The following is a 14721-nucleotide window of genomic DNA, read 5'->3' on the forward strand; positions in this document are numbered from 1 at the left end:
ACACCCGGCTGCCACATCATCACTTCAGTCCATAGGTCCCCCATCACTGTCCACATATGTGGTTAGTATTTTTTTTTAAGTGGCGGTCATTTCTACACCCAGAACAAAACACAAGGGAGAAACAACACACTGAGGTCGCAAAACCAGCACAGAGAAAGGCCTTCCTGTTACAAAAGGATGGCTTTAAGTTGTGTGTTTGTGCCGGGTTGTGTGTGTGTACTCACAGGGGGGAGGGGTGTGGCATTAATTCTCTTCTTTTGACTATTTATTCTTTCCTTGTCAATCACTCACCAGCGGCACAGATCATACCACTATTCTGAAATGCATTCGTTCTCAGGGGATTTACACAAAAATGGAAATGGTCAACCACCTCTGAACAGAAAACCGACAGCGCACTGCACCATTTGTGCTTAAGGCTTGCTTGTTTTAACCCTTGGTTCTCCACTAACCATTATATTAAAAGGGAAGTGTTCATCACATTTATATAAATTGTGCTAATCTTGAGTGTAAGTGGAAGGCATTCTAAAATACATGGTTTGGGTAGCTTTTTACAATTACATCAATTGTACCCTTAACTAAAGCAAAGATTAAAAATTAAGCAAAATATCTAATAACACAAGAATATACATTGATACTGGTCTACTGCATGCATTGGGAAAACAATAATTATCACTATAATTATTGCAATCTTTAAAGAATGTGGAAAGGATTGTACTGAAATTGTATTGAAAATATCCTTAGGTTTAGCCTGTCCCAGACAAGCTGTGTGTTTACGGTTACATTCTTGTTGAAAAAATACACAAAAGGGCACTGTGTGACACTGAAGTGTGGAATTCAATCATTATTTTACAAACATACCTTACAACTTTTACTGCATCTCCTGGTTGCATAATGATACACCGAGATTTTCATGTTATAATCCTTTGTTTTTACACAATATTCTCATATCTCTCACCTGGTTATTTTTTTAACATGCTCTTTCCTCAAAGAAACACAAAAGATCAACTGTTGTTATTTACAGTACATTAGTTTTATGGCTTAGATGCTGTCCATATTTGCTATTTTCTTGCCTGAACAATGGGTTTCAAGCTATAACTCTCCCAACTATACCAGTTTCAGACGGGTATCTCTTTCACTTGTTTCATGGGTTTTGGTGTGATTTTAATTGGGATTGAACTCTGCAGTTAGGCAAGTGCTGGTTTAAAAAATAACAGTGAACACAAACTTTCAATCAGACTTATTTATGGTCTCATCTTTCTCTCTCAATCCCTTAGTTTTGGATAGCTACCAGTTTTTGTGGACTTGGTGATTACTATTTATATTCAATCACTTGAGACAGTCTTTGGGTGCAGTTTCCAAACCCAAACCCCATTTGTTGTAAAAAGCATTTACGGGCATGCAATCACTGTTTTTTATCTCCTTCCAAGGAGTCATAGTAAATCCATTACCACACACTCCTCAACTACAATTTTTCAGGGTCTCTGTTTAAAAGAACCAGCCAGGCGCCATTGTATCATTTAGTTGAGGTTCTGAATGCTGCTTGTAGGATTCTTCCAACTAAAAGGCAAATGAACACCTCGCTACAAGGGGTAATAAACTGACAAAAGTAACAAAGGTAAATTCCAAGGATACATCAATTGCCTCCATTTTCTTTTCAGAAGCTAGTGGTGAATGAAGATTTTCTTTTTTTTTGTAGAATTTTAGTCTGTGTGACCATAATTTGAATTGCCCATGAGCACATTACATAACGTACATAGGTTTAAAGTGTGTATGTTGAAACAAAAATACCTTTTAAGTGATACATTTTTCTAAGTTAAGCAAGTAAAGGAGTCACTTTCTTGCTTCACTTTCCTGTATTCACTTTCACTATGCAAATTAACTTCACAAGTACAAAGTTATTTGTTACAAAGAAAATAACCCTTTCTTTCTAGCAGGGCCTCTTAAGTTTCTAGGTAACTTCCTGTTTTCAAGGTAGTATAACATGTAACGGCATAAAATGACATTAGTATCTAAATATAGAGAGCAAAACGTACTGAGACTTGGCATTATCTGGCCAAGAAAAAGCATTCCATCTATACCCAGAGAGCCTTTTGTTATTATAATTGCAAAAACTAAAAGTTTGCTTCAATTAGTATTATTTAGATATTTGTAATTACAACAACAAAAACGCAAATATAGATGATAATAATTATTATTCTAGTAATTTAGTAAAGTAACACTTTAAGAACTGCATGCCAAATGATTTAAAAAAAACATTCTACATAAGATGAGTATATTATCTACAGTAAGACATGAAAACTCTTTTTTTCCATTGGATTCACAAGGGTACTTTAGTAACATGTAAATCAGAAAATATAGTATTCAGTTTAGTAAAGCTAATCCAATTAATCTTGTTCAGATATTTTTAAAATGTTTACTTATTTTTTATTTTAATAGGTATAGAAATTTAAGCTTGCAAACTTTGAAAATACTACCAAGATTATGGGTTACACAAAACAAAACCAGAAGAGATTTATTTTGCTCATGGCAGGATGGACACTATACATCATTAAAATTCACCACTGTTAAAATATTTACACAACAAAATAATAAGAACAAATAATATATGTATTTACTATCATAAATAAAACAAAATAATTATCTGTACTATTCAGAACATAAAATACATTAACATTATACAAAACAGTCCAGGTATAAATTAAATAATCCATGCAGAAGTTGTGTTGATGTGTGATATGAAAACATAAAACTAATAAACTTGCTCAAAGCTATATTAGAAGTATAATTTCAGTGAATAACAAGTAATGTTTTTTGTGAATAAAAAACATAAAAACAGATTTTCATATTCTAAAATTGAACGTTTTTTCAAGTTTGTGTAAAAAACAGTGATTTCTAAATATAGGCTTAAAATAAACATTTAAAGTTTTTCCTTTTTTAAAAAGAAACCAAAACTCCTAAGTATTAAATCTGAACAAGAAGCAATGTTTCAAAATTCAAAACAAACACTACAATACTCTTAATACAATCATTTGTTGCTCTTAAATGAAACGGGCTTGTTGCATATACAGTATGTCAGATTATGACCTGTGTTCAAATATACATCTTTCTTTTTAGACAAAGAGTAGGAACTAAAAATTGCTGTTATCCAGCTCTACAAATTGTTAAAACACAACATACGGAGATTCAATCCTACAATACGCATTTTTAAAAACTAAGTAATCTTTTTTTTGTTTTAAAAAACTACACGTTACACACAAAACAACAGTTGCATTTAAACGAACAGGTAAAAGCAGCATTTTTCTAAAGAGCATGTTGATCAGCTTCATTTAAAAGAAACAAAGAGAAATGTTCTACATGAATAATCAAGAGGGCTGCATGGGGTCAAGGATGGTGGCATCTTCAATTAGAGCACTAGGAGGGGGGAGGGCACAGGAATTTAGGTTCGATCTGCACTCGTGTGGGGCCAGCTACCTATTTCTGCCCACCCCCACCTTCTTTCATTCATGTTTCCAAGAAACTGCTTTAAATGGACTAGACAAAAAGGCACATATCCCAATCACTTCAACAGAGAGAATACAGTGCTTCCACAAAAAGCACTAATTTAGACGTATCTTGATAAGAAAAATCAAACAATGGTCTTTATGCAATAAATCATAGCAGGTACAGCAATGGTTGATTCCTGTGTTTTTAGCTTTAGGTTTAAATGAAAACATGCATACATTGCATATTGTGTTGAGTTTTTTTTGCTTCTTTTGTAAATTTAACAGCACATGGTTAACAAGGACTTTACCTTCTACAAGAGTCTACTCCGGAACCAAAACATGCTAAAAAAGTATACAAATTAAATAAATGGGTGAGCCATTCTTAGTATTTTCAGTTTTTCAAAAAAGACAAAGACGTGCTAAAGAAAATGTTTATGGTTAGTTAATTTACAATGCTTAACAAAATTGTTTTAAGAGAAAAATGAATTAATGCAATTAACAAGTTTTAAATATTTTTCCATTTTTCCAGTTCAATATGCTAAACTGTACAAGCTCCTTGATATAAAGGACATGACTGACAAAATGAAAACAACATGTCTTTAAAAGAGCGAAATAAAAGTGTTAACTACTGAATAAAAATACTTAAAACTTTAGATCATTCGTGAATTAAATACGTTAAACAAATTAAAGTTTCCAAATAGAATTACAATGATTGAAACAAATTTTATTCCAGAGGTTAGGTTAAACTAGAAATGTATCAATTTTACAGGTAACAATTTGGCAAAGACAATTGCATAAGGATATTTTATAAGGATATTGCACATGGACAGTTTATACTCTGTATATGTTCTCCCCAAACAAAAAAGCCACATCTTCTATGGACATAGAAAAAAAAAGAAAAAAATCAATACATTTTGTTTTCAGTGTTGAGGAAAATAAAGTTAAAAGGGAAAAAATCTTGATCCATTTCAAATTACTCATTTTGTGTCCAGTCCTGTTACACGGTCATAAAAAACAATGCTTCTTCCTTTTTCAAACCCAAGAAAAGTGTTAAGTTAATTGGAGATTAGGCTATTTTAAAAAGATATTATTAAGTAGCAAAAGTATATCATGGAAAAGGCATAAAAATAATTTCTACTCCAACAGCATGGAACTAGCCAGCTTTACCGGCTAAAAAAAGCAAAATTATTTGACAACTGTGGTCATTTGCTCCTGAAATGTGCAAGCTAATTTTTTCCATTTCAATTGCTATCTCAAGCCTTAAAACTGCCCAATCTCTAGCCCTCAGATGCTGACCCTGTAAGAGCAAAGGTCAAGGGTCAAAACAGAGACTCAAATGATGTGAACTGGTAATTCATGCCCGAAGAGCTCATGCCTACAAAATAAATGAAAAAAATCAAACTCAGCATTGTGCTACCACATACAAAGCATACTTAGCAATCTAGGAATTTAGAGGGTTAAATGACTTTGTCAGTTAAGAGGAAAAATTATGCTGCACTATCGTTACTGTTATTGACCTGGACAAAGAAATCCTATCATTGTACCATTTCATATGCTTTTAGTTTTTTTTCAATAAATATAATCATAAATGAAACAGGATTTCTTTGTGATACAAATCAAAATGTACAGTAGGCAGGCTGATTTAAAAATATGTTTTTGTGAGTGCTGCCTAATTCTTCATACACATAATACATTCTTAATAATAATGTGCCACAATTTACATTTTAAACACTAACATAAACATATCTTACATTATAAAATATAATTAGAGCCATCTTTATATTTTACTCATCTGTATCTCACAGTCTCCTTCAGATTTTATATGCATCGCTTATGGCATATTTAGTACTTACATTCTGATTGGGAAGAACAACATACAAAGCTATTTACAATGCACTCCATTGTACCCAGGTTCATACACAACTTTAGCTGCAGCCCATATAATTCAAGGTGAAGAAAATTAAAACTATGCAAAATACATTTTTTGACAATTTAAACAAGACATAAACCTATATGGAGCATCTTTCAGACACATAAAGACAAGTTTCTTTTCAAGTTTGTAGTGACATGTACATAGCTGCATAACTCCCTATGGTGACTTTTGAATGACAGTCATCCTTGAATGCATAATATTTAAGGAGAGTTTCTTTTAGATACCCCTTTTTGGAGTATCCAAGGTTACCACCTTGTAGTTTAATTTGAACTGGACTGTGGACTATATGGGCAAATATATACAAGTTCAGGTGGGTAGCTGTGTCAGCATGCGTAGGCTGCAAAGGAACAAGTAATAGGTTTATCCCATGCTGAAAAGAGAAGAAAGAAAACACAACGTTTTGGCTGTGGAGCCTTCTTTGGGTGTGAAGAAGAACCCGAAGACGAAACATTGTGTTTTCTTTCTTCACTTTTTAGCATGGAATAAACCTATTACTTGTTCCTATACAGTATATTATGTATGTGTTCACACAAGTTAAAAAATTGCAGCACATAACATATTGAGTGTTTTAGGTCCCATTAGAAAGAAGGATTTACATAACACATTTAGCAGTAAATGACAAGGCAATAGACTGCCTGCCATGGAGACAAAGGTTCACTTCCCCACCTCCTTCTTAACATTTAATCTAATGGACATGTTCGGTATACTCAGCAATGACATTAGGGCAGGCCTCTCACAGAAGAAAAAAACATCTGAAATAAGTATTTCATTTTAATACATCACCATCTCTGCATTATGAGCTCTGAGAGAAAGGATTCTCTGAAGTTTTTACATTTCTTGGAGGAAGGGGGAGCATGCTGATGGTTATATCTAGTCAAGGATACAATCTAGTTAAGGTTTTTATTAATGTAAATGAATGTAAAGTGATGGCCTCTGGGTTGGAGAAATCAACCCAGGGTTTGCATTGCTCAACTCAAATAATTTAATGTTGCTTTTAGATTTTCACCAAGGCTTGAATTGAACAAGTCTGACCAGGTTATCATTTTAACCACATTTAGTATACTTCATTATCCTACAGTTAGTTACATTCAATGGCATATATGAGCATATATATGACTATTGCACAAGAAATACCTTTCATGACAGAGCTGATTAATATTCATGTTCCCATAATTCACAATAACTCTTGAATACCATTAAAAATGCCCTAAAAGGTGAAATTAACAAGATACTGTATTTATGTCTGTTTCATTGGCTAAAGTTACATATATCATGCCAATGAGCCCTAATAATGGGAAAGAGCTGTCTATGCCTATTCATTTCAGCTTCATATATGGAAAAGCCAAATTAGAAACCTATTTAGATGGCTCTACTTTCTATGACTGTGAAACAACTAGATCGCACTAAAATTCACATTTCCATAAAACATAAGATGGACTAATAATTTTATGACAGGGTTTTATATACAACAAATTTATTGCTTACTTTTAATACTAATACTAAATGAATGTAAAGAAATAAGACTACTGGACTGTACCCCATATATAATAACATGAAATTAAATAGAAGAATGAAGATAATAAGACACTCCATTCACATCCTGAACAATGATAAGATGCTGAGCTTTTGTGAAATCTTTGACAATGGAGCTGTCACTATCATTTTGAAGAATCTATCATACATACTAAAAGGTATGTGTTATTTTACGTACTAGCAAGGGCTACTTTTAAGAATACTCAATCCTTTTTTTCTGATGACAAAATGCATTACTTTTCATTAATCAATAGCATTTTCATGTTTATTTTCAAATGCACTTAAACACACAAGCAATCATGTATAAATAGTATAACTTTATACTGTATAGCTGCTAGCAGCCTATCAATATTTTTGTGCTGTTCTATATTTTATTACTAAAGTAATACAGTCCACATTTTCCGTTTTGTTTAATATTAATATGTGCCTTTAATTCACATTCTTCCCCTACCATTTCCTCTTGTAATAACTAGCTAGTTTATGAAGTGAATGAGCACTGAGAAAATTGTTTTTTGGAAGAAAAGTTAATATAAAGACACAAGTGAATGAGTCAGTTTGCATTTAAATTAATTAGACATGTAACGTGTGCATTATCTATATTCACACATATAATGATTTTATATAATAATTACAAATCATCTTATTTCTCTCCTGCACTTGTCATGTGTTGTGTATCCTCTGTCAGTGTGTTTTTCAGTTTTTTGTTAAATTTAGTTTTAGTAGGAGTAACATGTTCCAACCTTTTAGCAGATATCAGTTTTATAGTGTACACTTACAACATTTTATTTTTGCAATAAGTTTGTTTAAAGTTTTTATAGAACATAAATGCATAATTATTGAAATTATTAAAGTGCATATTTCATTTAGTTACTTTGCTTGTGCAGAATGGCTCAGCCAAATTAAAATAAAACAGATTCTATGACACTCTGTTTTCTTTTACACAGAAATAAAAAATTCAAAGTGCATGACAAAATAATAAGATTAGAAAAGAAGAGAAAACAAAAAAAAGATTAGAAAGTTTACTTATTTTTCTTGTAGCATTTTGTAATAGTCATATTTTACTTATTGCAAAGTATATGCACTGCTTTCAGGAACAACACCATTGAGGAGGAATTTGGAATTGCTAACCAGCTGCCAAGACCCAAGAAAGAAGAATCATTCTAAGTGAAAGGATTATTAAGAGTAATTGAATCAAAATAAGGAGTATACAATCTAACCTTAATTACCATAGTAAAAATGGTTTGAAAATAAAATGGCAGTAGAAGACACTTTTAAATATGTTGCAGGTTAACATATTTTTTTCAATTTCTAACATTATAAACACAAACTTATGATACAAATCACTTTTGGTATAAATCACCTTACTTTCTGATTGTCAGCACTGGAACCCTGTGTGCTCATGGCCAAGCTAATATTTTTCTCTCTGCTCTGGTTTGAGTGGTGATTTGTCACATTTAAGTCTGTATGACAGGGTTATGCTATTTAACGTGAAATAAACCGGATTCAAATTTAGACACAGACATTTCCACTTAAAATGGAATATGTTTCGCTACCAGCCTTCAACCATAAAAATCCTAAAAACATGTAGTTAACAAAAATCATAATTAGATCTGCTACTGACTTTTAATTATATTTAATAAGAATCTGACAGTGTGTTTTAAACATTGTTTTATTTAAAAAAAAACATGGATTAACAGACTGAATTTTTCAAAATGATTTCTCTTAACACTACTAGCTGATATCATCCAAGAGAAAAGCCAACCTAAAAGTTTAGATACCATTGGTTTGACTGTGTTTTAAGACATCAGTAATGAGCTCTTTTAGCCAGGCAGATAATTCAGTTATGAACTTACTGATGCTGAGATGCAGTGTGCCAATTCCGAACACTCTTATTCAAATATTTGTATATTTGAATTTGTATATTTAAAATAGACTTAGTCTATATTTGAAAACTGCAGAATCAGTTACAATTTCCCAGTAACCTTAAATTAGGAAGTGAAGTTTCTATAACTTTTCTAAAAATAGAAATTGTAAATGTAACAATCAGACATTCAGCATCTTATCTATAACCCCCCCACAAATTACTCCCAAGTGTGCTGGTTATAAAGCCTGAAGAGTTAAAATTATACAAATAATTCTACTCAGCACAATATGGCATAAAATAATTATAAAATTCTTTATCTTTCCCTTTGAATGTTATCACAATTATTTTATAGGCATCTCATTCAATGTTCTGCAAAATACCTTCTATTACACATAAACTGATACAAAGAAGCTGCTATGTGCCATTGCTTAAAAAGATCTCCAATGGCTCAGAACTGTTTATAAAGGAACCCATATCTTTGTTGTATACTGAGGCTTCTGAAGTTAATACACATGCTTTTTGGGATTTGCTGAAGACATTACAATCTGTGGCAAATTCACGAGAACACATCTATTACAAATTTTTGACTAAAAAATAATCTTAATTCCAAATTTGAATCCAGATGCAATATTGCTTCTGTGAATCATTACTACATGTATTCAGTCAGGTTTGCTGTTTTCTTTAAATATTTCCTTTTGGGGTACCCTTATCTTTTATTAACATTTTTCCTGATTAAGTAATATAAAAGCATGACAGCTGTGTTGAGAACTACACTAGAACAACTCTTGAATACAATCACAATTAATTACCCAAATAAACATAGATAATGAAATCTTCCTAGCTTTTTTTAATCATTTACAGTAGAAAAAAATAAATTAAGAGCTTGGCTGTATACCAAAACTGGAAGTCAGAAAAAAAATTGAATGCCTTCAAAATTCAATTGCTAAGACAGAAGTAAAATCATTCTTCACTGTTGTGTTTCACCAATGAAAATTAAATACTTGAGCAGCAATGAATCCTGCATTTTTTAAGGGGAGAAATTGTTGTGAGAAACACTTAAAATGTATATCTTAAAAAAGACAAATTGCCACAGAGATGAACCAACTCGAAAGTATATATACCAATATAAATACCAATAGTGTTGTAAATCAATCAGACTAAAGATCTTGAAATTGTACATTCAGTATCATTAAGCAATACCAACATGTATTGAGTCAGACCTTTTAAAAACTACTAATATCTAGAACTTTCCATTGTAACAATGCTTTAGCCAAATTTATGTTACCCCTCTTGTTTAATGAAAACTTTCTACTGCAGCTACAGAATTCCTTAATGACATCAGATGGCAAAATATATATGTCAATATTGGAAATATATAAACATTACTGAACAGATAAACCCAACTGTAAACACCTTCTTTGCAGTTCACCAGTATGTTTTTGCTGTTATAACAAGAAAGATAGATTACTCACATTATAATCTGTAAGTACAGAAAACCTTTAAGGTAAAAACCTATTATTTTACTATAGAATTAGAATAAAAGAAAAAAATGTGCTTACACTGCAGCAGTAAATTTTATCAAAATATTGTAGCACTCTCGGGTTCACGTGGATATGCACCCTCGCTGCTGCCACCTCAGGTTGGCCCCCCACCGCTGGGGACTCAAACCCGGGCCTCCGGCATCAATCAACAAGGACCCAGCCAGTTGAGCTAAAGGGAGATCTCCCATCAGCTCAACGGCTGCGGTCCCTGCTATTCACAGGGAAGGGCGGTGACGTCACCACGCTGGTAAGCCGGCTCGTACGCGTTACAATATATATACTATATATTAATCAAGATTCAACTATTGTAATTCAATTAAGACTCTAGACCATCCTGTTTGTTTTCTTCAAATAATGCAATAGTGACATAATAGTGACAGCCAGCTGCTTTCCAAATTAATTTGCCATATGCTACAATAATCTTTCCTTTCTTTTGACACTACTAGAGGATATAGAAGAATTAATTTATAAAGTTTACATTACTTCGCTTTAAAAGAGGTTACAAGCAAATGGAATGTTTTACTTCCAAAAAAGTTTTTGTGATCTACCGGCAGAACCAGACGCTCAGTGACACCCCTGGCTTACCGATCTCCCTTTGGTTTTCTTTTCTGTACAGTCTTCCCTTTGGGTCTCCGCTCACTGCCAATGCAGGGGGCACCCCCTGGACCCGTTACCCGTAATGATTCGAAACCTTTGGAAGATTTTTTAAAAGTAAATTCCACTGGTTCTCCTTCTTTAAGGCTTCGGAATCCCTCCATGTAAAGTTTGCTCTGCAACACAGAAATACAATAATTACACTAAGGATAAACATTTAAACTACTTTCAAAGCTTGCTCATTAAAAAAAAAAAAACATTATCATGGTCTCAAAGAGAATCAAAACAGTCTAAAAAGATGCCAACAGTATACAGTTGCATGTAGAATAAAAACAGCAAATCTGAGCATATATTACTTCCAACCAGCAAAAATTTGAAATATGATATTGCATGCATTCAGTATATAGTTGTTCAAGTATACAAAAGAGTCCTGCCATATGTAACAGACTTTTCCCAAACCTAAATAGTCAAGTTTTTAAGCTGCACTCTTCTATTTACATAAACCTTCTGAGTAAGCATCTGCACTCAGGCCTCATTTGATGGCCAAGGCCAAGCTGTTGTGTGTATCTGCAGTTTCGAGGTTGCTGCTGTGTGACATACCAAGAACAAAAATTAATGGTAAAGGTTTAAATTTTATATGTGAATAAACACATTTTTTGTGGGTTTGGAAAAATAATATTCACATTTACTCTATAACTATATTTATATATAAAATAAAAAAATCACAGAAAAACACCTGCATTATGAACTTGTGTGTGACAGAATATAGTGTTCATGTCTCTCACATTGTGTTCGTGTGCATGCCAATATACTGTATACATTTTTACATTAAATTCCCCTAAAATTTGCCCAATGAAAAGCTTAAACTGAGTTTGTATTTTAAAGTGTGGTGACATTAAATGGACTGATTGTAATGGACTGCTTTTTTTATTTTATGACTGTAAAACATATTACCGGTAGTGGAAGCAATTTAGTGCTACTAACAGAACTAACACAGATTTCCTGAAGTACTTTGTGTTATAATACCAGTAATTATAAAAAACATTAAAATCTAATTCAGGAAAACAAATGCCATAACTTCCACAAAAATAGCATAATATCTGAAGTAGGTATTGAGCTTCTACTAATGGAATAGCTATTTCTTTATACAAAATGAGCAATACTTAAATTGAAAGCACATAGTCATCTAATTTGAAATCATATCTCCCCTTTACAATAGCAGAGATTTTGATTTTATGATCAGGGTTACTGTCAAAAATGTGAATGACCAGTGGTCAAGACTATACATTATGTCTGAAGTCAAAGACATAAAAGCAGGTGAACAAAAATGTACTTACAGGCAATCTAAAATTCTTAAGTGATGTGACAAATTTCTTGAATAATGCAATTATTTTAAGTTTACTTTTGAACTATTTACTATTAAAGTGCTCCTTGTAAGTGCACAATTTTATGCTTGGTACACCAACCATGTCTTGTTATAACGAATGTCTGCAGTGTGTAAGCCTCCAACATTACAATGCTGTCATTCATAAACCACCTATTCTGGAATGGCTCATTTAGGTTTACAACACAAATGAAGCAGCATTTCAGCAAATGACAATGACATATACATGGAGACTGTAATGCATCTGAGCATTTCTGTTTGGAGAATAACAAAATGAATACAATAACACTTATCCAAAAGTGTGATTAAAGAAAACATTATGTAAATAACTAAAACATTATTTTCTTAAAATTCAAAGAGCTGAGAAAACATATCTCTTTTGCATTCAGAAGTGAAGAAGAGAATGCCCATTTTTATTTTAAAAAAACTGTGGTGACTAAGCCTACACTGAAATGCCTTAACTATTAATTACTGGTGGATCTTAAGGAGGTGCTGGAAGAGGCTCAGAAATGGTATGTCCATGGTATTCTTACATGCCAATTCACCCAGGTACCTGGTTCCACAAGAGGGGTAAAGAAAGAATGAGTGTGCATAAGAGACAGTAGTCAAAAAAGGAAGAAATGAGCAGACAGAAAGTGAACAGAAGATGTCGAAGAGGAGTATAAGGAGAGACGAAAGAAATTAGGAAATCAGAGAGAAGAATATTTTTGTCATTTCTTGTAATCTTGCTATTGAATGACACAGAGACATCTTGTTCCTCGTATTAAATATCATCAGCATTTTGTGCCAAAACAAATAATACCTTGTGCTAAAACATACAAGGAAAAGTAAGTTGTACCTAGTGTTTTGTTATTGGTCAAATATTTGTGCACTGGACATACCCCGAATGTTTTTTTTAATGCTAAACACAATTGCCACTCACAGGACAAAGTAGAGATTAATGCTCCTTTGAAAGGAATGGAAGTAGAAGAAATAACTCAATGTGTTTGTGGAGCCTTCTTCACACACCAGAACTCTACTTGTTCCTTTGCTACTGACATAACCATGCAACACCCCATTAATAATAAAGTAGGTCTGTTTAACTGAGATGGAATACTAGGCAATAGGTATACAAAAATCCTCTAAATGGAAATAAGTTGTTAAAGTTGAAAGCTTCAATGCATATTTATACTTGCCTCTGTTACACATGCATTGTAAAAATCACCTCCACACCAAGAACTTTGTGACATATCATACACTTTCATTTTGCCAAAGGAGAAGATTGGAGTTTAGAGAGCAAGGGTTAAAAGGGCAGGGCCAATTGCTTTCTCATCATGAATGAATCAGTACTTAAGATCACATTTGCTTGGCACAAACACATGCTGTTACCCTGCATAAGAGCCATAAGAGACATCATACAATGGTTGCAAAAACATTACCTTTTTAAACACAATAGAGCTTAATGTAGATCTGTATATGCATACATACACATATGAATCTGTGTTAGCAAATTTTGAACACAAACAAAATACTTAAAAATAAAACAGCGCCTCTGATTCAGCTATATTTTTACTACATGAAACTGCCAGGAGTAAGGATTTTAAATCAATGTATTTCAAAAATAACAGATGTGACACTGATCATACAAATACTGAAAATGCCATAAAATAAACCAGATCTGTATAATCTGCTTAATTTACATATGTATACATAACCTGGCATTCGCAGAGCTTGAACTAACCTGTGAAAAAGAGTTGTATAATGGTTGAACATTTTTACCTGTCATTTACTTATGGTTTGATACTGTGCTTAGTTAAGAATGCCTAGTACCTTTCCTCATAAACATAGAATGTTCAGGTATATGAGTTGTACTCTGTTCCCTCTTACCCTCCAATATCGAACGGTCTTCAAAAAACAGTTCTATATCTAGACTTAAAGGATCAGAATTCTTCCCACTGTTTCTCTACCCAGGAGGACAATCACAAACCCCACTGCTGAGGAATGTGACCATTCTCTTCTTGCCAAGCACAGCCCAACACTGGCAAGATGCCAGGTACAGTTCAGAATTTTAGTGAAGCATGCAGACCAGCCTCATTTAAACTCAGGGTTCAGTACACTTTTTTACGATCTTAATACTGATTTCCAGCTTTTTATTATCACCAGTTACAGCTGATGCACACACAGTATGCAAATGTATTCAGACCAATCTGCAGTTGACACATTCTATTGCTTTAAATCTTTAAGTCATGACACTTTAAAGCAGCAATTAATATTTGTTATATATACAATTTACTCCACACATTCAAAGAAAAAAAAGAAAACAGATCATTAACATGAAATAAAAACAGGAAAGTCATGACTGAGTATGTATCCATACCCCTTTTTTGTGGCAAACCTACTGTAAATGAATT

The 14721-nt window shown here is 32.9% G+C and overlaps 1 protein-coding gene across 1 annotated transcript in view; it reads right to left on the bottom strand.

Moving 5' to 3' along the window:
- Positions 1-14721, bottom strand: part of LOC148839706 (protein lin-28 homolog B-like) — a 48586-nt gene that overhangs the window by 5488 nt on the left and 28377 nt on the right. The window contains exon 4 of the mRNA XM_088936074.1: positions 10939-11123. Within this exon, the coding sequence (XP_088792200.1) occupies positions 10939-11123 (185 nt within the window). The remainder of the gene's footprint in view (positions 1-10938; positions 11124-14721) is intronic.

This window comes from Atractosteus spatula, chromosome 2 (assembly GCF_055471065.1).
Source record: "Atractosteus spatula isolate fAtrSpa1 chromosome 2, fAtrSpa1.hap1, whole genome shotgun sequence".
NCBI lineage: Eukaryota > Metazoa > Chordata > Actinopteri > Semionotiformes > Lepisosteidae > Atractosteus > Atractosteus spatula.